The 23,093-nt window shown below is 39.4% G+C and overlaps 1 protein-coding gene across 2 annotated transcripts in view; it reads right to left on the reverse strand.

Moving 5' to 3' along the window:
* Positions 1-2,166: 2,166 nt before the first annotated feature.
* Positions 2,167-23,093, reverse strand: part of tbc1d4 (TBC1 domain family, member 4) — a gene marked incomplete at its 5' end in the record, with an annotated part of 35,818 nt that continues 14,891 nt past the window's right edge. Inside the window, 14 exons of one of the 2 annotated variants that reach the window (XM_079254606.1) lie at positions 2,167-4,225; positions 4,429-4,661; positions 5,278-5,454; positions 7,585-7,754; positions 7,900-8,059; positions 10,710-10,853; positions 10,950-11,050; positions 12,920-13,078; positions 13,219-13,380; positions 14,682-14,894; positions 15,703-15,860; positions 19,163-19,315; positions 19,755-19,972; positions 22,509-22,568. In XM_079254606.1, the coding sequence (XP_079110732.1) occupies positions 4,431-4,661; positions 5,278-5,454; positions 7,585-7,754; positions 7,900-8,059; positions 10,710-10,853; positions 10,950-11,050; positions 12,920-13,078; positions 13,219-13,380; positions 14,682-14,894; positions 15,703-15,860; positions 19,163-19,315; positions 19,755-19,972; positions 22,509-22,568 (2,106 nt within the window). In that variant the 3' untranslated portion in view covers positions 2,167-4,225; positions 4,429-4,430. Of the gene's footprint in view, positions 4,662-5,277; positions 5,455-7,584; positions 7,755-7,899; positions 8,060-10,709; positions 10,854-10,949; positions 11,051-12,919; positions 13,079-13,218; positions 13,381-14,681; positions 14,895-15,702; positions 15,861-19,162; positions 19,316-19,754; positions 19,973-22,508; positions 22,569-23,093 lie in introns of both variants that reach the window. The other variant, XM_079254607.1, reaches the window with a different exon arrangement.

The raw sequence follows: 23,093 nt of genomic DNA on the forward strand, positions 1-23,093 counted from the left end.
TCCCCTGCTGCAGGATGTGTCCTTGTGTGGGAATACACAAGGAATGTGGCCCCTTTTGTTTAGTGTGTGATAGGCTCCTGGTTGGCGGTCATTTGTGTGTCTTATGTGTGACAAGCTCCAGGCTTGGCAGAGGCTGATCAGAGCAAGACTCAACAGTCCTTTATGGGTAAGACCCCCCTAGGAAAACAGTGACTGAGCGTATGGCTGCTATCTTTCAAAGCTCCTCCTTGGACCTATGAAACACTTGCCGAACCCCCCCTCACATACACACTCACCTCCCCCACCATGTGCTTCTTCTTTATAAACTACACATTTAGTAAAGGCTTGAGGAGGAATCCAAAATTAGTGCTCATCTTTTTTTTTCTCTTTTCTAATTAATAGCATCTCATAAGTCCAGTCAGATGAAGAGACATTTTCTTTACACCATCCAGAAATTCATTTAAATCAGTTGTATTTACTGTATCACCATCTTTTCGTCCCACCAAGGCAGAGGTTATGTTTTCCACTGTGGTGATTTGTCCGTCTGTCTGTCTGAGAGCAGCATATCTCAAATAGTGATGAATGGACTTTGACGAAATTTCTAGGAAAACTGAAAAGTGTAATTAAGGAACAAGTGAATACATTTTAGGGGTGGTCCAGGTCACCATCTGGGACCAGTAATTTTTTCAAAGTATTTTTAACTGTGGTGAGATGGGGATACTTTTACCATTAGCACTTTGAACCAAATAATCACGCCCACAATATTTGGCAAAAAATAAAAAATACAATGGCTTGGCAGATCCATGGGCTCTCTGGGTGCTTGTCATTTTAACAATGAATCCACTATTTTGGTAGGTGGACTAATATACTCATCCAATAGTCTGAATAAAATCTATCATTTCAATTTCCCTAATCCCAGATTAGGGAAATTACTGCTATAAACCTGGACTACACTTTACTTTTTAGTCATTGTGTTGTAGATTTGCTAGCACAACCTTCTTGGGATTGCATTCTTTCTTCATAACCCATTCGTGGTAAAGCTTTATCTATCTGACAGACAGCTTCACACGGACCGTTGCATATTTTTACATACAGAGGAGATCATGGTCGATTTAACTACTTCAAGTCAAGAAGCAACTGTGGCTGCAAAAGCTCAAATCATCTCCCTCCTGCCACTGTGCTACACAACTATTATGACATTTTAACTTACTAACTTTGGGGTAAAAATGCTGGGATGTCCATTTCTGGAAAGATTGGCAGCATAACTTGAGTTTTTCCACTTGTGAATAATCTTTTTCACGGTTGAACGATGGACTTCCATTCGTTTAGACATAACATTTAAACCCAGATGAGCAGCTGATGTCTTTCCACTTAGGCATTTCGTTAACCTCTGCTTTTACAGAGGTGCTCATACCATACAATGATCAGTTCTTCAAGCATATTTGCAGCACTTAAAGTCTGCCGTAGTTTTCAACACCCTGCTTATGCATTGTTGGCTTAGTAGTTGTTAATAAATGATAGCACGGTGTACTATGTCAAGCATTGTTGTTCATCTGAGGTTATATTTACCAGGTAATAGAACTGACAAAGACCAATGATTTTTACTTTTGTTCTGCTATGTATAGCTTTAGAATTGATGGGAGAGTATTCTTTCCTTTTCATGTGACAGTATTTATACAGATATTTTACCTTTTTATATTTCATAGATTAAACTTGGAATTTACTGTGGAATGAGTCACCAGTAAGCTATATAAAAATGTTTTTACCAAACAACCTTAACTGTTTGCAGTAGCAATATTTCAATTAACTCCTGCATTTTTCTGCCCTTTAATACAAGTTTTTAGGAAAATTCTTCATTCCATTCACTGCGTTCTGGGTGATTCAGAAATGTAGTCAAGGTTGTATGTTTCTTTGCAATGCAACAATTTCAGTAAAGGATTTTATATTTTGTCCAATAGAGACATGTAGTTCACTTTGCCCAAGGCGTTAACAAATGAACAATGTTTTAAAGGCCTTTAAATAGACTCTCTAAAACCGTCTAAGCTTACCTTGGCCTTTTACGCAATATGTCTACACACAGAACATCTCAGCTTGAGGCTGCATCCTACACTTGGAGAGCTAAAGAAATATGATTTCTTTATGAGAGTACACTGCGCTGGAAAGACATCTGGACATGAGTAGACAGAAAACAAGGCAAGGTGAGGTTTATTGAAGCATTCATGACAGTTTCTTTGCTTTTGTGTAGCCCTCATGTTAACATTTGTAACACAGTGATACAAGCTCTACTTAGTAGTCAGGACTCAGAGCACCTCATGTAAAATAGCTGACAATGTGCTTCAGACAAAATGGACTTACAACTCAGGTTTATAGAGAAAAAAGGCCATTTTAGACATTTGGCACAAGAAAAAAAAAAAAATAGCAATGATAATGAAAAGAATAGTCTTATTTTTATAGTGTCTTTACAACCAGTATTTGGTATCTCTTCAAGTTTTCTTTTTGTCTTTGCAGAAACCTAAATAATGCTGAAAATATGTAGTGGAAAAAAAAACATTCCAACATTAATAACACAACACGTTATTTTGGTGAATTCATTACTCAATTTTCAGGAGGAAAACGCACCTTGGCTTGACCTGATGCACACGTTTATTCATTCATTCTCCGAACCGCTTAGTCTGATTAAGGGTCGCAGGGAAGCTGGAGTCAATCCCAGCAATCATTGGTGGAGAGACAGGGTACACCTGGACCAGGTTGCCAGTCCTGATGCACACTTGTTGCCATGAATTAAAATACAGGTAAATGCTGCATTTTTACTGCATCCCGCGTCTTTCAGTGCAATTTAAAATGAGCCATTTGATATGATTGGCATTGCTGAATTCAGACCGCTCAGATGTGACCCTTTTTTGATTGTGTATAAAAAGTTTGACGCACACTTAAACAAAAAGACGCCTTTATGACCAAAAAAAGAAGAAAAAGCTGATTCACCTCGATGGGGAATATCAAGCTGTTAATTAATTGCTCTTACTTATGCAGACAAATACAGTTGGGAGTGTGCAATGATGCATGTGATTGCTAAACAAACAGCCTACTGCATTGGCTGGATAAGATATTTTCTTATAGGACTGAAGCTTCTGAATAAAAAAAAATCCCAATAAAACAGACAAAAATGTGTCGCTGACTTGTCACTGAGGGCAGGAAGATTGATAAACAATGTTACTTTTCTCATGTGTTTTCTGAAAGAGGAGAGAAGGCTGGGACTGTTTTGCCTTCAATAAAAAGCGACGAGGGTGAGTCAGACATGGAGGTGGGATAAAACATAACTGGGGAGGGAGCCAGGAATACTCTTTGAAGTCATATAAACTGTCTGTCCATACAGTCAGCCAGCTCACTGCAATGTGTGTGTACATGCGGTGTTTTCAAACTCCCAACATCAAGAGAGTCATCATCATCACTGAAAGGAGTTTTAAAGCTCTGATTTTCTCTCTCTCTCTCTACTCACCTAAATATCTTTAAATTTAAAGCCAGAAAACACATATTTGTATTTTTAAAAAAAAAACTTCAGGAGATGTTGGTAACTCTGCAAAACCTAACAAAAACCTTTTTTCTTTTTTTTTTTTTTTGGACAGAAGCGTGTACTTTCAGGTCACTTCTCCACCTTCAGTTGGTGCATTCTGCACCTCCTGGGGATTGCGAGCTGCTCCCTCGAAGTCTGAAGGTGGTTCTAAAAACAAGGCGACCACACGGATAGTCACACAGGAAACTGAAGAGGCAGACAACCTCACATCCTGCCAGAGCTTCGGAAGAAACACTTCCTTTCCAAAGAGCAGCAAATGCTGAAGATCTTTCATGTCGACACGGTGGCGTGATGCTGAGACAAGATATTAAACAGCGTACAGACAAATGTGTGTCTGACCCTGAGCTCCAAAGGATTATCTACCAACAGGCATCTTCTCTTTACTGATGTTTTCGTGATGCTTTAGATAGGCAATAACCACATTAAGGCAGTGCTGTAAAATATTTGCAAAGGCAGGCGTATTTCTCAGACATACTTGAGTCAATTTGGAAAAAAAAGAAGAAGAAAAAATCCCCTTTGACTGGCAAAAGTGATCCACATAGTAAAGGATGATGTGCATCTTGATCCAGCCTTTAAACTGGCAGTGATACAGATGAGACAGGAGCCTCTATGCACAATGGAAATGCTCTGCTGTCTAATATAACTGACACCATCCTCCCACTGCTCGATTCTCTGCTAAAAAAGAAAATATCACATTAGATGTTTTCCATACAGTCTCTCTCTCTCTCTCTCCCACAACATCACACAATTTACAAAATGCTCCTGCACAGCATCACGGAAAGGCAGTGGAGCTCAGCAGCCTCTTCTCAGCAGTCTGCATTTGTCAACTTTAGTATCTGCCCATGCGTCTGCCCGCTGCAGCCAGCCCCTCTGTTTACCATCAAGGCTTCTTGGCTGTAGTTTTGGCTTTCCCATTGGGTCCTGTTTTGATCTGGGTCATCTCCACATCTGTCAGGGCGTCAGGGGGAAGGCACGAGCGCATGCGTTCAATGGTCCTCTGGTAAGATGCCCTTTCCTGCTCCAGGGAGCGAATCATGTGCTTCATTTTGCTCTCCCGAGAGAGGAAGTTCTCCACACTCGTCTCCAGCGTCTGAATCTTCTGCCGTGCAGCCTGGAGTACACACATATCAACCCCCCCCCCAAGTAAATACACATACTGAAACACACACTGGCATTTGGACAGAAGGTAGATGATAAAAACACGAGTTGTAAAGTGAGATAACAGAACTCTTGACAGTATGACTTTGCACCATGTGTGATCAAATATGACCACATTTCATACACAATCCAGATTTTGTGTGAATCTCTTAATGGGAGAACTGCTGTGATTTTTTGTTTGTCCCAGTAACTTTTAAACCTCCACTAAAATATGCCTGATCAGGTGTGACTTTAGCAATCCTCCTCCAAAGATTCACACCCCAATAAAAGCATAAAAGTATGTGGAGAACATACAGCTTTTGTTTAGTTTTACATTTCCTTTTCCCCCCCCATTGGGATGTTATCTGGTGTTTTAGTGCCATCTATAGACAGACTAAGACACTGCCACTGACAAATAACTGGGGACAAACTTGAAATTCCATAATCTCTCCTTGGTCCATCATTATCATTGTTTAAAAAATGAAGGACAGTAACATAACTCATACGCAACATTTGTTGTGATATCTTAAAAGCACTTACAGTAATCAAAGTCAATCAAATTGTGTGTGTGTGCCCCTTTTGTTCCTTACTTGAAGTTTTTCCAGCAGATCGATGTTCTGTTTTTTCAGCTGAGTGTTTGTCTTCTCTAATTTGTCAAGGCGGTCAGAGTCATCAGGCAGCGGTCCAGCATCCAGCATCTCGTCCTGGAGGACATGGTACTCCACTTCATACGCATGCAGCTGCTTCGATAAGTCCATCTCCATTACCTGGGGATCAACAAGTGCCATTAATAATATTATCAAATTACATGTTATTACACAATAATAATATATTTATATTGCGACCGCATCAAGTCATTGCAACACCAATTTCTACACAAGGACTTCTTGGTACTATTTAAAAAATGTTAAAATAGCATGCGCCAAAATTCCACTGTTTTACTATTATTAGAGATGCATGATTAAGCTATAATGTTGCAGAGGATGACAAGCTCCTGCAATAACATGAACACTGGTCGCTAAACTGTAATTGTACAAATATTATATAATAGTAAAGTTTGTTCATACCATAGTTCAGAAATTTGTTTGGCTGTTTTATATTTTTTTAAGACTTTATTAACTAATATTGTATATTATCATTTGTTACTTAAAAAAATAACACATTACAGAAATTAAGCACAATCTGTGCGAGTATCACACCCTGCAATTACTTAGAAGTAGGTAAATGGACTCCTTTTAGATTTTGGGTTTTTTAGGTACATTTAACTTTACTGAGTTCCAGAGATCTAAACTTTTAGGTTTTCTTTTTAAAACCTTGACAATTATTTAGGTCAACCTCTTCTATGTGAGATGAAAAACAATTTATTTACTTTTGATCATTTACTTTAATCACATACTTGTTGACTGACAAACTAAAAAAGTTGGGCCACAAAGAAAAATATCTTGGTTAAAACAATAATTTGCAATTCATTTAAACCCCTATTTAATTTTAAAATGTGGAGGCAACATGATATTGCCTTTATTTCAGATACATGCACAATATGGTTAAGTATTTCTGATGCAATAAGAGCCATTACTAAAACCAAAAAATGGTCTGCATATAGCCATGGCACCCTGTGATGAACTGGTGAGCTGTCCAGGGTGTACCCTGCCTTTCGCCCAAAGACTGCTGGGATAGGCTCCAGCTTCCCCACGACACTTCATCAGATTAAGCGGTTAGGATAATGAATGAATGAATGGATGAATGAATGAATGAATGAATGAATGAATACAGCCATTCCACTGATGGACTAAGGCACACTTGTGCGAACACTGATGAGAAGCTGGGTGTTCTCGGGACACAGCAGCCGTGTTTCCAACAATGAATTTCAAGGGAAAAAAAGATTAATTGTCAAAAAATTTTCCATGTAATCTTTCAGTGGAAAATAAACTTCAGTAAGTACTTTCAACTACTTTTTAAATGGATTTGTTTCAGAATGATTTTAGTCATCTGTTGTTAATTGAAAATGAATCATTTTTATGTTTATAAAGATGTTTCATCATTATATAATTTTCCTGTCTTCCATTGCCCCATTTCAACTAAATAAATAAATAAAACATAGGAGTATAAAACATTATTGCCATGGGATTTAAACTTATGTGTGAATGTTCAGTTTCAATATTGCACATCATATCTGCAATACTGTGTGTGTGGCCCTGTGATGAACTGGTGAGCTGTCCAGGGTGTAACCTGCCTTTCGCCCTAAGACTGCTGGGATAGGCCCCAGCTTCCCCGCGACCCTGAATTGGATTAAGCAGGTAGGAAAACAGAAAATCTACATTTAAATAAGCATAAAACATCAACTGATAACTGCTGAGTGGGGATATTAAATGATAATGAGTGTATTTCGGGGCCACTGTTACACACTCCACTGCAGCATGCTGCTCTGTTGCTGTCTGACAATTTTCTTTTGTCTTTCACTGGTTTAGTAATATTACTAAGTTGCAGCTGCTTTATTCATGGAATGCATCAATGAAATATTATGAAATAACCTCCAAATTGTATATCTGGATTTGCAGGACATGCTTATCTGCCATGTGCTAATCACATACGCTGGAGGGAGGCTGAAGTACAGAATAAAAATGTGATCTGGAATTTAAGCATACTCTGTTTCCCTTTACACATATCATCGCAAAAATGCTTTGATCAGGAGTCCAGTCTAGTACAAGAAGTTGGATAAAGGTCCTTATGCGATAAAAGAGGTTGGATAAAGTTATAAGTAATGGTCAAAATCATACCTGTTAGTAATATGAAAGCTAAATATGTAGTTTGAAGTCTTTAATTAAAAAAGATTTTTATCATGTCATCAATAATCTGGAAGCCTGTGACTGTATTTCACATGACTCCCCTTTCTGTACCTTGGCAATGGTTTGCTCCATCTGCGCTTGTGTGAGTGTGGGAAGTGTAGTTTTCAGATAGTCTACAATGCTCTCAAAGCTGTCACACTCAACTATCTCCCCCTCATGGCTGCCGAGCAGACAGAGGGCCACCTTAAAGATCACCTCAGTCCCCTGGACAAACACAAGATCTAGAACAACAGAAAAGAGAACAGGATTACACAAGTTAATCCTGGAAGCTGCAATCAATTCCACACCATCATCTTTGAAAGCAGAAGTATCTATTAAAGCACATGGCTGTGAGGGCATGCAGAGGTTTTTATTCTGAAAATATACCAAAGATGCGGGACACAAATCCGAGGGGGAATTGTGAGGCGAACAGAGTGAGGAACCACGGTGCTGCGTAGAGGCTCGGGCAGATCTCGTGCTCCTCGAAGTGATTGTACAAGTCACGGTGGTAGTCGTGCAACAGCCTGGAAAGCTGGTACATCTGAATCTGGGAAAACAATAAAAAACAAAAAAAAAAAAAAAAACACACTCAGGTCAAAACATGTCAAACCAACTGGTAAAGCTGGATCTGTAAAGGACAGCAAATCTCAGAATAATCTAAGAGTTACTGACAGATGAATCTTTATTCCAGAACAAAGCTCCTAATGTTTTCCAAGTGTTATTTTAGGGACGTGTTCCAGCAAGCTTTTGTTGAGCTGTGTTAACAACGATATATGACAGAGAAGAGCAGAGCAGGCAGAAAAGAGAAGTAGAAGTTAGCTCGGGCTAAAATTAGACTGCTATTGCTCTTACAGTTTCCTGACTGTTAAAAAGAAAACAAGTAATGTCTTTACCTTGTCATGAACCACAATGAAAAAGGCACAAATACTCTCATAGGTTCAAACTTTGGATCAGTCTAATCGGAACATAGCGGCAGTGAGGAGAGAAATAGGAGGAAGCTGCAAGGCTGGATGGCTACCTGATGTATGTAGATTAAACATTACCACGCCTGCTGATGCTCTCACTCCAATAAGGTCAGCTGATGTTTAACTGAAGCTAACAGAGCAGGTGTGGTCTGACTAAGAGGTGGAGAAACTACACTAATGTTTGCTGTTTCCTTCAAAAATAAAACCAGGGAAGTATCCTGCAGCAGGTATTTGAGCGCTAAAAGGCAAATGTTAAAACTTATATGTTTGTTACTTATACACTGATTTTAACAGGCTGAACGTGTGCTGCTGACTTATGATTCAAGTGCTCTGTGCAGAGCAGTATCTGAATCTGTTACTATCAAGAAAATGCTGTTGCAATGCTGAAGATGTTGGGAAGTTGTGCACAATCATTACTGACAATAATAATTTAAATTACTGAAATCCTGTGAAAAAAGAAATAAATAAATGCAGATGTTGCGAAGTGTGTTTAATCATCTTGTCTTGTAACATCACAAAGGTTGGAGGAACTATGGGGAACAAGTGTGCAGTTCTTAAAGTGAAAGTGTTCTCTTTTCTGCTCAAAAATAGAATGAAAACAGTTTAGAGCCTTCTTTCTTGTGTGTGTGTGTGTGTGTGTGTGTGTGTGTGTGTGTGTGTGTGTGTGTGTGTGTTTAACCTTAGAACACTAGCATAGCATGAGTTGCTTGTCAAAATCAATGTAGCATGAGTAAAAGTCTCCTATCCTTAGTGTTGTAGGGTTAATCATGATGCACGAGATCATATTTTCTCGGAAAAACATGTCTGGGCAGCAGGAATTCTAGTTTAGGACATGAAGTTTTCCTCTCTGATGCTGTGATGAGTGCAGAATGTGGATTTTGAACTCTGTGCTGATAACAAACTGCACTGTCTTCTTTTATGAGAAAGACACAGGATCTGCCACTTCCGAAGAAAGATTGTATTCTAGCGTATCTAGAGCCTGGACAGTTTTTCCCTTCAGCACAAAGGGTTGCTGAGATTTTGGAAATAGTTTATATAAACTCTCATTGCATCATAGAATATAAACTTAGTGTGCTGGTTTTCCTGGGTTCCTGAGCTCCTGCTGTGATTTCCACCTCATGTTAACATGCTCTTTTCATGCAATGTTGTCCTGAAGCCCATGAAGGTTCAGTGTCGGTATTTGCTACAAGGTGGTCACATGTATTTTATGGTGATTTCTGCAAAAATAATTTGGTACTTTTAAGGTACTTTAAAATTTGACTTATTGCAATGCCCCCTTTAAAGTTTGATATTTATTAAAAGTGAATCAGATTATATGACAGTTATCTCAAATAATTACAATTGCAGAATTATTACTTATTTGTTATTATTAAGTTGTAGCACATGGAATCTTTCAGTGTTGACAGAAATCCATCTCAACACTATAGAAATGTGTGGCTAATTCCAACTTAGATATGTTTTGCATGTTTTTCATATCTTAAACTGCCTGGTTTCCATATTTTATGTTCTTTCTTTGATTTTTTTTCAAATAATTACAGAGTTTAAATGACTTTCAACTCAGATTATTCAGTTTAGATTCATATTTTACACAGTTCACAAACTTCTCTCAGTGTAGCGCTGCTTCTGAAATTAATATAGTAAATGTTTGTAATATAATTAATATAATTTTTATTATTTTATTAACTCTGACAATGCCACACATCCTCTATGTGCACATTCCACATGTTGGTGCAAAAGCCCACATCTGGCACACCACCCACAGCTTTGATTTGGGTTCCTCTACGATACAGGGCACGGGAAATTCCTGATATAAAACGTGCATGCATTTGCAAGAATTGGAAAAAAAATGTATCATTGAAAGGTCAAACAACTAGAAATAGATCTTACTGGCAGAGAGATATAAAAAAATGCAAACTCTTTTAAACCACTTGTATTTATTTATTGCATAACGGCCCATTCATGTCACCATGAATGGCAAAGAACACACATTGCTAATGTGGGAACACGTCATGTAGTGCTGTCAACTGCATATAAAATATATATTTATTTAATAATTCATGAGTTCAGCCAAATTTATTTGTTTCTAATTGAACTCATCTAAAGTCAACGTTGGTCTAATATGAACTAATGTCTGAATTGGAACCCTTATTGGGGTTTGTTGTTTTGGATTAGTAGTAAGAAACTTTATATTCAACTAACATGTTAAAGAGTCTAATTCATGCATGCACTGACCTGCAAAGAGATCATGTCAGGTCTGTACTGCCTCCTGATGCCAAGGTCGTACATCAGGAATTTCAGCATGTCAAAAGCCTGTTCTTCGCTCATGTGGAGCAGCAGCACCCCAGCCACAAAGCTGATACCCTGGCAGTAGCCCACCTACATAACACAAAAGAGATCACACACCATGTACACAGCACATTTCTTTTACTTATCATCACAGAATAGCTTCATGAAGAGGATTACAGTATGTACCTCTGTGTCCAGCAGAGAGTAGGCCTTCAGGAGGTTGTAGAGGGAAAGCTGCCCTGCACCGAGCTGGGCTGAGAAGTACTGGTGGGTGGGAAAAGTCCGGCCTAAGGAGGTACACAAATTCATATCTGTGAGCTTTCTTCATGAAAAGAGGCAGCATTAAGGAAGGGCTTTGTGACTGTATTGACTTAAGCTCTTTATCTCTAGTTAAACACAAGGTTAACTGACTCCTTTCTACAGTTATGGGCAAAAGCCACAATGTTGTTACAGAAGATAATAAGTCAAAGACAATCAAAGACGGTCTGTAACAAGAGTTTATGATTAGTGTGCTGCCGTTCACAATGCACATGAACAACATAATGCTTTCAAATCACTGCTTCATTGTTTGTTTTTTGCTGACAGCGCAGTTAAATATTCCCAGGCTCCACCCCAGCTCAGACTCTGACTAGTCTTTAGTTTGCCTTGAAGACTTTCCAGTTTACATTCCTTAATTCCAAACTACGTTTAAATGCAGAACAGACCAGATAAACACTGCAGTCCAACTGTGACTACGACTAACTGTGCTGCCAGATGGAGAAACAGGATTTACAGAAACTAAAAGAGCTGCACAGGCAAGATTGGCAAAGTAAAGCAAAATAACAAAACTAATAACAGACTAATAGATAAAGAAAAGCTAAAGTGAAATAATGGCAATCCATAGCAGGATGGATGAGAATCTAACAATAAGCAAAGAAAACTATGGAGTTTATATGCTGCTGATGGAGCTAAAGAATAAACAAAGAGCAGGTGAACTATGAAGCAGGTGAAACAAAGAAACAGGGAGTAAACACAACAAATACAGAAAATGGGGAAAAGATAGGTAAGATATTTTATCTAATCTAAAATAACTCTAGAATGTAAAATAGGAAGTAGAATAAAAACAAAAAGACTTAACCTGAAGAAAACATAAAAGAAAGAAAAAAAAAAAACCCAGATCAGAACTCAAATTGTCATGGTTTCTGATCTGCAGTGAGGGAGCTGCACACTCCCTCTGCCTGATTTCATTATTGACCTTATCTGTGCTGCTCATTATTTAAACACCTGCTCCAGACCTGCTCAGTGCGAGATCGTCTGTCTTTCTGCAACTTTCAAGCCTTGTTTCATGTGCCCTGTTTCTAGAAGATTACCAGGTTTTGACCCCGCCTGTCCCCAACTACTGCCTCTGCTTCTTCCTTCTGGTATGAGAATTGACCTCCTGTTGCCGAACCTTGCCTGTTCCTGACCCTGCCTCTAGTCTTTGCTCTCTGGATCCCTTCCCTCTTCGGAGACCTGTGTATGACCCTGGACTGCCTTTGGAACCTGAGTATTGAGGATTGTGGAACCGGTTCCCTTTTCTGGAGGACAAAGCAGAAATCCTATTCCCCAGCCTCTGGTAAATACTTTTCTTTTCCCTCCTTCATCTCATCCTTGTTTTTTGGCTCACATCTACTTTTTGTGTTTGCGACCCCAAACAACCAGATTGAGCCTGACCTTCAACACCACACCAGCATTTTAATAAATCTGTATATTTTTTTTTGGCTGAGTACTGGGTTCTATTTCTATATTGTAACACAAACATGACTAAACCAAAAACATAATCAAAATCCACAGATAATAACACTATTTCCCTATTGGGGGATGGGGTGGGGGGGGATCATATTTTAAATGAGTCCTATTTTTTTGTATTTAAAGGCTTGTTTTTAAATTTGGTCAATATTTGCTTTCATTTTTGTTATGTAAAACACTTTGTGCTGCTTTTTGTATGAGAAGTGCAATAAATCCAATTTAGATTGATTGATTGACTATCCTGCTGTCAAACTGTTAATTGGCAGTCACATTACCGTCTCAGAGTCACAAACTGAAACATGGCTCATCATATTCAACAAACTGTTTGTGAGACTCTAATCTCAATGAGACCCTCCAGATTAAACCAATAATAAGTCAAATGTGCCCACCTAAGTCTACCAGAATGGCATGCTGCTGTGCTGTGAGCTGCTTGAGCAGGTCATGGTAGGGGGTGTCGGGGGCATGCTGACACTGGGGCAGTCTGTGCTGCAGTCTGTGCTGATGCGAAAGAAGCAACCAGACCTCGCCCCGCCTGCTCTTTGGAACTCCTGGACACAAAGATCAAGCAGTTTTCATCAGAACAACAACAAATATAAGTTATGTTAAATATTTTAACCTCTAGATGATACACTTAGTTCTTTTAATTCTTGTTTTTGTATGTTTCTTTCCTCACATACACATCCCTCACCTTGGCAGAGTGCACGATTTATATCCTCCTTGTCTTGCAGGTTCGTCATCCTGCCCGGAGCCGTCAGTTTTCTCTCCCACAATGCCTGTGCTTCTTTGGAGCACGGGCTGACTTCCTGATAGTCGAGCTTCATCTTGCGAATGTGCAGCTGATCTCTGCTTGCTGCAACATAGTCACAAGAGAAAACAGATGAGAGAAGAAATCAAACATGTTCTATCAAGTAAAACTCTCCTGTAACGCCACAAAATCAAGACCAGCAAAACAGGACTATAAATAAATAAAAGACATCTGATTTGAGAGCAAGTGTGGAAACAGACCCTTAAACCTTTCACCTGAGCACACTAGTTACCACAGATAGCTTACCATGTAAACAAAACACACAATACCCCACAATGACACCAAAGATCCAACCTTATTATGCTGAAGAAATGGAGAAGCCACATCAACATAGTGGTGAAAGGTTCACAGAAGGATAAAAGAAGCACAAACACAGTGAAGTGTTCTGTTAACATGCGAAACAAGAAGCTAAACTAAATCGAGAAGCAGCAAAATCATGCAAAACCTCGACCTTGATCCCCAAAGGTTCCATTTTCATTGCTTACCTTCTATTGAAAATAGTTATTCACAGTTAGGTCCTCAGACCAGCATTGACGCCATCGTAGCAAACAAAGGAGAAGAGATGTGTTGGTGTATCGCATGTGTTTGCTAAAGGATCATTTTGAACTTTCTCCAGCACAAAAGTCAACTTGTCCTGTCCATGATTTCAGATTTGCAAGCATAAAAAACATTTTCTACATTCTGAAAATGGATCTTATTTGATTATTAAATAGATGGAACAAATAAGTGTACTGAAAGGCTTTGGGGCATAAACTCAACAACACGCTCCATGTAAGGTAAAAACTGCACCTTACTGCTGCTACTGTTCATTCCTAATGAGAGGAAATTACCTCTATGTACTTCAAATGGCTTGTTCTGCATATGCTGCTCAAGCAAAACTCATATAGCTGTGCTTTAAAACCTCAAACCAATATATCAACATGTAACCGTTCAAAATAAACAGAAATGACAGCTTAACAAGCATCTGCCTTCAGGGCCTCAATCGTGGTCCACGCTCATAAAGCTTCAGTAAGGAATAACAAGGTTTTTAACGTTCATGCACGTCTGAATATAAAACTTCCCCAAACGGTGAAGAAAAGTGGAGAGTATTTCCGTTATTACTGTAATAAATATCTTAACTGGCAGTTCAGCTTGAAACTATAAGCCCCTGTGTGAGTAAAACTCAATAAGTCATGTGCAATTATCTACGTACTTCCTTTGGCGATAGCTACACAACATATCACAGCATACTTCATGCCACAAGACTGTAACTATCATGTTCTCTAATGTATGTGTCATCCAAGAAAGGATTTGCTCCATAACTGGAATAACACGTCATCTGCAGCCCAGTGTTGACTTCAACTCACCCTCAAGTCTTTGATTCTCCTTTTCCATGCGCAGCAGTAGGATCTGCTGGTGGATGGCAGTCTTCCAGAGAGCCCGGTAGTCAGCTCCTGTCCTCTTAGGTCTCTGGTCAGACAGCTGATTATGTGCAAGAGGCAAAAGATGGCTCAAAGGGTCCAGGCTTGTGTCCACGGCATGAGGAGACAGAGGCAGCAGCTCAGTGGCATCACAGTGGTCTAAAGAAAAAGCAAAAGATCCAAAGGTGAATTCATGTAGGAAAAACATTTTCTAGTCATACTGGTTATAATTAATGTAGCAATGAAAAGGGTTTTTTTCTGTTGTGGTAAGTCTAAAAAGTATTATCACCCAACTGCATGACTTCTTTATTTCAAATCTATCCTTTGTTGTGGTTTTATGGCATATTTCCACTAGATTTAAGTCTCACTACTCTTATCAAGCTTGCAGCTCACAGCTGCAGCATACACTGTCTGAGGAAAAACTAGTGGCTCTCTGATGACTTACGCAAAGAATTTTGTAGCTAACGAAACATATTTGTGTAAACACGGAACTTCTGAGTCAGAAAAATGCAGATGAGCTCCAGAACAGCTTGATAAAATAATAGAGGCCAAGCACTGACCTTGCCTTTAAACCTCACAGACTCGAGTAAAACTGGGCATCCAACCCTCATAGAATTCTCTCTCAGATGGTTTTACAGTACTGGCTGACCTCTGAAACTCATGCAGAGTATTTGTTGGAAAAGACAACAGTTATCAGAGGCTAATTCTTGTAGCGCTACATGCTATTACTGCCTGCATATAAACTCCCTACAGTTTGGGAAGAGCGATTATCTGAGAAGTAAAGCCATTTTAGTTTCCTTTCAATCCTTGCTGCTCTTTGCATGTATCCATCCAAAATCGGCTCCAGTGACATCATTTTCTACAAGACGATTCCTGTCTTGAACTCCTGCCCTGCGTACTTGTGGATTATTTATCAAGCATTAGGCTGTACCGTCCCAGACCTTCTACAAGGCTCGTGTTACCACACCTGTCTGTTGCATGGATGCAGGTGGCTTATTCATGGGAGATGCGACCCTCAGGAAGATCTTCTGTCTCCAGGAGACCCTGCGTGGGGTCGGAGGGAGCCCTCCACTTAATGAGTCGTTGCTGCAACTAGACAGGGTCCTTTTCCTGCCTTCCCCATTGCTACAAGAGAAAACACCAAGTCAAAGAAACCTTGAAAAGGACACAGGTGTCAAATTACAGACACTCTTTCAGCACTCTTGCACACACACAAATTCTTTATCACACACACATTCAGACCTCATGCAACAAAACTACGGACCAATGACAAAATGTTAATGAAGAAGAAATCAGAAAGCAGGCATCCGGAGAATCCCAGAGTCCTTGTTAATAAAGCATCAGCTCAGTCAGTGTGTAGACAAGCTGAGTCACATGCATCCCTGTTATTCCTGAGAAAAAAATGTACTTGCTGGTGGAGCAAGATAAATCAGTTATTAGTGCTGATGGAAAACTGACTTTAATGTTTCATGCACAGTCCAGCAGTAACATTTCATGCCAAAGAATCTAACAAACATGTCTGTAAATCTTTCATAAGATGCAATTAACCACAGTATAGTGCAACATTATGAGTGTACAATTCAGGGAAATGTTTTTTTCTTACCCAATAGGTTCCATTTAGATAAGATTTAATTGTAAATGAGACTCAGACCAAACAATAAAACCTAATACATTACTTTTTAAATGTCAAGCATTTTTAACATTATCTGTGATGGACTGGCAAGATGTCCAGGGTGTACCCCGCCTCTCATCCAAATACTGCTGGGATAGGCTCCAGCTTCCCCGCGACCCTTCATCGGACTAAGCGGTTAGGATAATGAATGAATGAATGTTTAAAAATGTCAAAAATATACCCATGCATTTATTTAGTAAGAGCACACAGTGCACTTGGAGAAGTATTTGCCCAATTTGTTTTTTATTTATTCGTGGCTTCCTTTTACTAATAATTTGAAGTTAAAATGTTTGTTTGGTTTGTATTATTTGATCAACAAAGGTCCTTCTGAATGGGCACATATGCATGCATATGAAAAGAATAATCTCCGAAGCTTTATTTGCACCCTTTCCATAAACAATCACTCATCCTAATCCCTTTTAAAGCAAACAGCCGCCTGATCTCACATACCTCTGACCATTTGCAATGGGATGAAAGATAGAACATAATTCTTGTAATAGCCTGTATCTGGCTCTTGTTTTCGTTACAAAGTGCTGGAAGCTGTTTCTGATGGCTTGGACTATTCTGAGGTCAACAATGTTTCCTTTGACAATCCAAACATTTTGCATGCATTCGCCTGGAAATATTTATCCGGCACTGAATCAGCTTGAAGCTTAGCCAGCTTATCTTCACAGCAGCCGTTTTCCACGTTCTTGAGGCTATAAAGCAGAGGTCCGATGCTAATGATTCATTTGATACATATGCATCAACATCTTGAAGCATGTTCTTCGGCCATGTAAACGGGTGTATGAACTGTTGCATAAATATGCAGTGGACATGGCTGTGGTTCCCAGATGGACACTTCGAACAGTGTAATATTTGTTTTCACATGAAGAGCAACTTTACACTGCATGTGTGATTCGGGACCTCGCATCTACCTCTCGCATCTAAAACACTCCATAATCACACATGGTATCCAGTAAAATGTGTTTTTGTGCATCTGGTTGTCAACTTCTGACAACCTCTGCTTAAAAAAAGATGAATGTCCCTGATCAGAGGAGGAACCCTATGTTGGGAAACACTGCCTTTATTTATGCACTTGACTATATTTAGCACTTCAAAACCTTTCCTTCCACTTTGACTAAATTTACAGACCCTACTGATGAAAAAACAAAACAGAAACACCAAACAAAGCATTATACTGCCACCATGTCTGAGGCTAATTGGCAGCATCAGACCATAGATATGATAAACCTACCAACCTGAAATGTAAATAGACTAGGGCTGTGAAAAAATGCTTTTTTCCCGATTTGATTTGATTCCGATTTTTTGGGTGCCGATTCGATTTTAATTGCGATTCTCACATTTCTTTAATATTGCTGATTTTTACAGATTAAAAACAAAAAATTTTTTTTAAAAAAAACTTTTTTTTCTTCGTTATTTTCCTTCATTTCAATGAGAAAAAACCAACACAACAGCTCGAGTCATTCTGCTATTATAACGCCTCAGAAGACAAGTTAAAAGATCAATGAAAAAAAAAACAATAAAAATGACAAAAATTCTATAGCGCATTCATGTTATTTATTTTTAAAAAAAATCGATTTTTTTTAAACAAAAAAATCAATTTTAAAATTGTGAAGAAAAAAAATCCAGATTTCCATTTTTTCGATTCGATTTTCCCACCACTAAATACACATTTGCATTTTTTACACATTTTGCCCTTTTTTACACACAAAAAAACCAAACAAGTTATATAAAAGTCCCACTTTTAAGGCGTACATTATACATTTTTCTCTACTAAGTAAACAAGTCTATCTCACTGGAGATCTCTTCATAGCGACAGCAGTTAGTAGGAATGACCAGCACAGCAGAGGATGCTGGATCATGTGGGCAAAGACAAACAGGAAGTGACCTTGGATTAAGATAAATGTCACAGAGAACGATTTGGCTCTTGCAGCTGCTCTCCCTTGACATATTCTCTAATGTTTTCCTGTTACAGAAGTCATAAAAATAACACTTGCCGAAACTTGTTGTCACTAAACACGCTGAAGTATTCAGACTTCAGTTCTTAGCTGGTCAAGGATTTTCCATCAACTAGTCTAAATGCCGAGCTCATAATCAGGGCAGCTGGAGCTAAAATAACCATCTTGCTTCTTTTATCATTAGTAGAGGCACTAAGAAGTCTGGCTGCTGTCAAAGTAATAGAAACATCCTGTGGAAATAATGTTGCTGTGCAGCTGAACATCCACAGCAACATTTGATTTTAAACTCATCACAGAAATTATTCATGTTAGAATGGCATGAACTGAGAGCATGAACTGCCAGGTAGAAAAAAAGTTGTAAAACAGAGGTTAAATATAGTTTATAAAAAAAACTTTCAATGCAGATAAAATATGCAGGAGTTTGTCGTGCAAAAAAGCTTCAAATGCACATGCAAATGTACAAGAGAAGGGTAATATAAGCATCCCCTTCTACTTCTGTGCATATCAGGAAAAGGGTAGTTCCAACTGCAAAGCTGACATGGGAAAAATAAATAGCTGGAAAGTTTTTTTTTTGTTGTTTTTTTTTTACAAATAAATTGTTGTTTGTGATAGGCAGGAAAAGATAGGAAGGAACAGGACAATAAAGCGGGGTGTTAAAAAGGTTTTGACAGCCCACACGAATCCCCAGGACGATCATTTGGTCCCTCCCACTCATCTCATCCCGTTTTTGTCAAGTCTCTGGCTGGTGCATTTGAGACTAATGCAAGGGGGGTTGTCTGAGAACCCCCTCTCACCTCTTGAGGTTCCCACTGTCTGCCAGGGAGCTCAGGGAGCCCAGTGAGCCCTGGTAAAAGCTTTTCAGGAAAGTGGGAGCAGAGAAGGAGGAGGGGAGGCTGAAGGAGGACTCGCTCTCCGAAACACTGCGCGTTCTTGAAACTGGCACGGGACTGGGCGGGCCAAACATGTAACGCCCACAAAATAAAAACAAACATTACACAAAGGAAAAAAGCTTTCTGCTGCGAGTACAGAAAAAAAAAATCCACTGTGGAACCCACGAGGGATCGAAACAGTGGCAGGAAACTTCTGATGCTATTGTTCAGGGACAGTCGAGCAGGAGGTGAAGGGATTCTAAAGTGATCAAAATGCTGCAAATCAAAAGGTCAACTACATTTTTGGTTAGTGTTAAAATGATTGAGAAAAAAGCAACAGTTAGCATTAGCCGTATCTTTAAACTAAAAAGCTCACTCCACAAAAGAATTAAAATTGCAAACCGAACACAGAATTAACCCCTGCATCTCCTGCGACAACACTAAAGTGATTCACTGAACGTTCCTTTGTCCTAATCTAAAAATGCAGTGACTAATTATTTAGCTCGGTTTAAGTTACCTGTTCTGCAGCAGCTCCGGATTAACAGACTGCTGTCTGCGAAGAGGAGCTTGTTTGCTCTGGCTGGTTGACTGGCTCTCGAAAGAGATACGCTTCCTCACTGGTGGATGGCTAAAGGTGTGGGCACGCCGGCGGAATTGGATCCCAGTTTCCAGGTCATTATCAGGTAAAGCAGGAGGGGAACCTGGAGGGGAGTGGCCGGGGGATTCCTCATCCTGCTGAGGTAGACAGAAAGGAGGAAAGATGTCAGGTAATTTGTAAAAATCCTTTTAGATTTAAGCACACATGGGTGGTAACAGAAGCAAATACAGAAAGGTGAACAACGGCAATCCAAGCACAAATCAACTCACCTCATTCAATCAAGTAAGACTCAATCGAGCCTCAACTTTGTACTCTACACTCTTGGACTGAGTGTTGCTTCATGCACGGGTGGTACAACTCCCACATCTATTGTATTCTAATAGACAATGCCCTATGACTCACAGTATCACACATTATTGGTGGGGAGGACCTCACTGGTGCATCGCTGCATGAAAATCCTCCAATCCCCTCCCATCGTGCTTCCACAGACCTCCCTCTTTATGTTCTGACATGATTCTAAGCATGCAGTGATATTGGTTACACTTTTTCCAATGATCGCTCACACACACGCACGTACACATAAAAACAAGCTTTGTCACTCTGTCCCCCATTCTGGATAGGAGTGTATTGCCCGTCACACTGTGAAAGGCCTGTTTGTCTGCAGTACACATGCAAATGTTGTTCTCTGAAAACTTGTTAGTGGTGCAGATCAGACCCCCATGTGTCTTATGACAGACACACAGCTCCGCAGGCACATATCTGGACATCCTGAGTGGGGTTTCCTGCGCACTGGGACATCACATCCGGACAGAATCCTCACCAGATTGGGTTGTTTTTTTCACCCAATTACAATGCAAACAAGTTTCTCTAACTATTGAAAATCTAAGATGACGGAGGCTTAATTTTTATGTCAAAAAATGTCATTTTTTTAATAGAAATCTCTACTTTGATAATAACTCTTAGTTGAACTTTATAAAGTAAGACTGTGTGTGTTGAATTTTACTGTGATTGATTGCTTGCACGTCACAAATTTGCAGCAGCATTTACTGGTGGAAAATAGCAGATATAGCAGCTTCTTAAAATCCCCAATCACTTTCTGGGTGACATGAATAACTTTCCTCATTGGCAGCTCATGTTTGCAGTACATCTAATATGAGAAGCTGTATGGAAAGTACATCTTTTTACAGTTTTGAGGAGACTCTACACAAAGGATTTCTTTTGAGCCCCTCCAGACATGGATGAGTGGATTTTGCAGGCACTATATCCCATTAAAGGAGGGCACTACAAATGGGGAGCTTGAGCTGGAACAATGTTTAGATGCCGGGACCCGTTGCAATATAATAAGTTGATCAGGTTTTTCGGCTTTATAAAAAACTCTTTAGAGGGAAACTCCACCAACTTCAGATGTCAATATGTTTATTTGTGTCGGGAAGTGCAACTTTATAAGCCCAGAAAGTTTGAAGCTCCAGAAGCACCAACACAAAAACCATTTAATTACATCAGGTGGTGCCATTTCAGGCAGTGTGGGTTGAATTTCTTTAAAAAGGAAAAATAAAATTGGAAAGCGGAATGCTAAAGAATTTTGTACTCTGCATGTCAACACTTGAGCTAAATGCCCCAAGGCTCCTGATTGCATAAAACAAATTCATCTGCAACCAAACAGGCAAATTACTTGCCAGGAAATGTAGGTGGAAGGTTTTGACGAGAGGGCAAAACTTTAGATTCAGTAATTGATTTGGTAATTTTGGAATTGGACAACTTTGAGTTTGGAATTGCACAGCGATTTGCGTGTTCACAGACCGAAAACATCCATGATACAGTAGGTGGATTGGAGTTTCTAAATTTCTAAAGGTGTAAGCGTGAGTATGAGTGTTTTTTGTCTCTGTTGGCCCTGCATTGGACTGCCGGCCTGTTCAGTGTGTACCCTGAATTTCACCTATTTGCTGCTGACCTGGCTAAAAATCTGTCCAACAGTGCTGACACTCCCAGTCCAATTTTGCACATAGTACTAAGATATCTGTTTGTTTTGTTTTCCAACCGGTACATCTGTTGTAACACTAGCAGCAACAGACTTTTAACAACAATCAGCTGATGTTTAACTTGTAGTTTGTTAGCATAATTTTGTCTTTTTATCCTCTGCCAAATCAGTTTTCATCAGTAAAAACTTCATTTTAAGATTTTAAGATTCGTCAAAAATTCCTGTGCTGTTCAACGTTTATCTTTTATTTCAGTTAAAAAACAAAAGTAGTTCATGTAACATCGAGTCATCTAATGACCGTTAGTACTGATGGAAAGAAAAACTGCTTCACATATTCACTCTGCATTTTGCACAGCAGTAACAAACTGAAGCCCACAGTCCCAAACGGCCCACTAACAACTCTGGAAACACATTCCCTGTGATACAGTTTAGCCTTTTGGCCAAAACAGCTTCATCATAAAACTATGTGGGAACAATGGAGCACAGATTTATGTCTATGTGAGAGAAGCCCCGCTGGCAGCACACAACCACCAACACCGATCAGAGTGAAAATATGTCTATCCTATTCTTGTTTTGCTGAGGGCAGAGCTGGAACATAATATGGCACGAAAAGCTGCTGGGCAATAAGTGAGAATTCCCAGAATCCCATGATCGAAGCTCTGGGAATTCTCATGTTCTTCCTCAAGGATACTTACTCTTTCAAAACTGCTGATGCTTCCCATGCTTCCCAAGCGGCCACGCATTCGGCTGGCACCCTGGTGACAGAGGTAATAATACAATGTGAAATAGGTTGTGAAAACACACAATTAAAAACGTGACTGAAGCAATTTTACATAAATATATCTGTTCTTGGCCACAAAAAGAAAAGAACAGGTGGTATTGGTATGGTATAGTCATAAGAGATTGACAACAAATAAAAAAATCTTAAGTGTCAAAATATAAAAAGGGACAGATGCTTTCAGAATCGACAAGATTCACAGTATCATTGTTCAGCTAAGTCGCTGAGATGGTAACAGATGGCAGCGGGGAGCTCAGATTGCCTGGATCCTTCCACTAAGGAATTATTCTGCTGTCTCACTGGTAGATATGGGTCAATCCAAATCCCTCGGATCATACCGACACAGAAACAGCAAGCGATACAAAAGCTGAGCAGGGAGACAAATAAAAGGTACACAGCGTGGCGGCTTCTTCCAGTCAGGAGTCCAGAAATATGAGCAAAGGATAAACTCAAAAAGAAAAATAGTCATGATGATGTAACAGCAGGACGTTTAACAAAGATA

Source organism: Telmatherina bonti (genome assembly GCF_933228915.1).
Source record: "Telmatherina bonti genome assembly, chromosome: 15".
In the NCBI taxonomy this organism is placed as follows: domain Eukaryota; kingdom Metazoa; phylum Chordata; class Actinopteri; order Atheriniformes; family Telmatherinidae; genus Telmatherina; species Telmatherina bonti.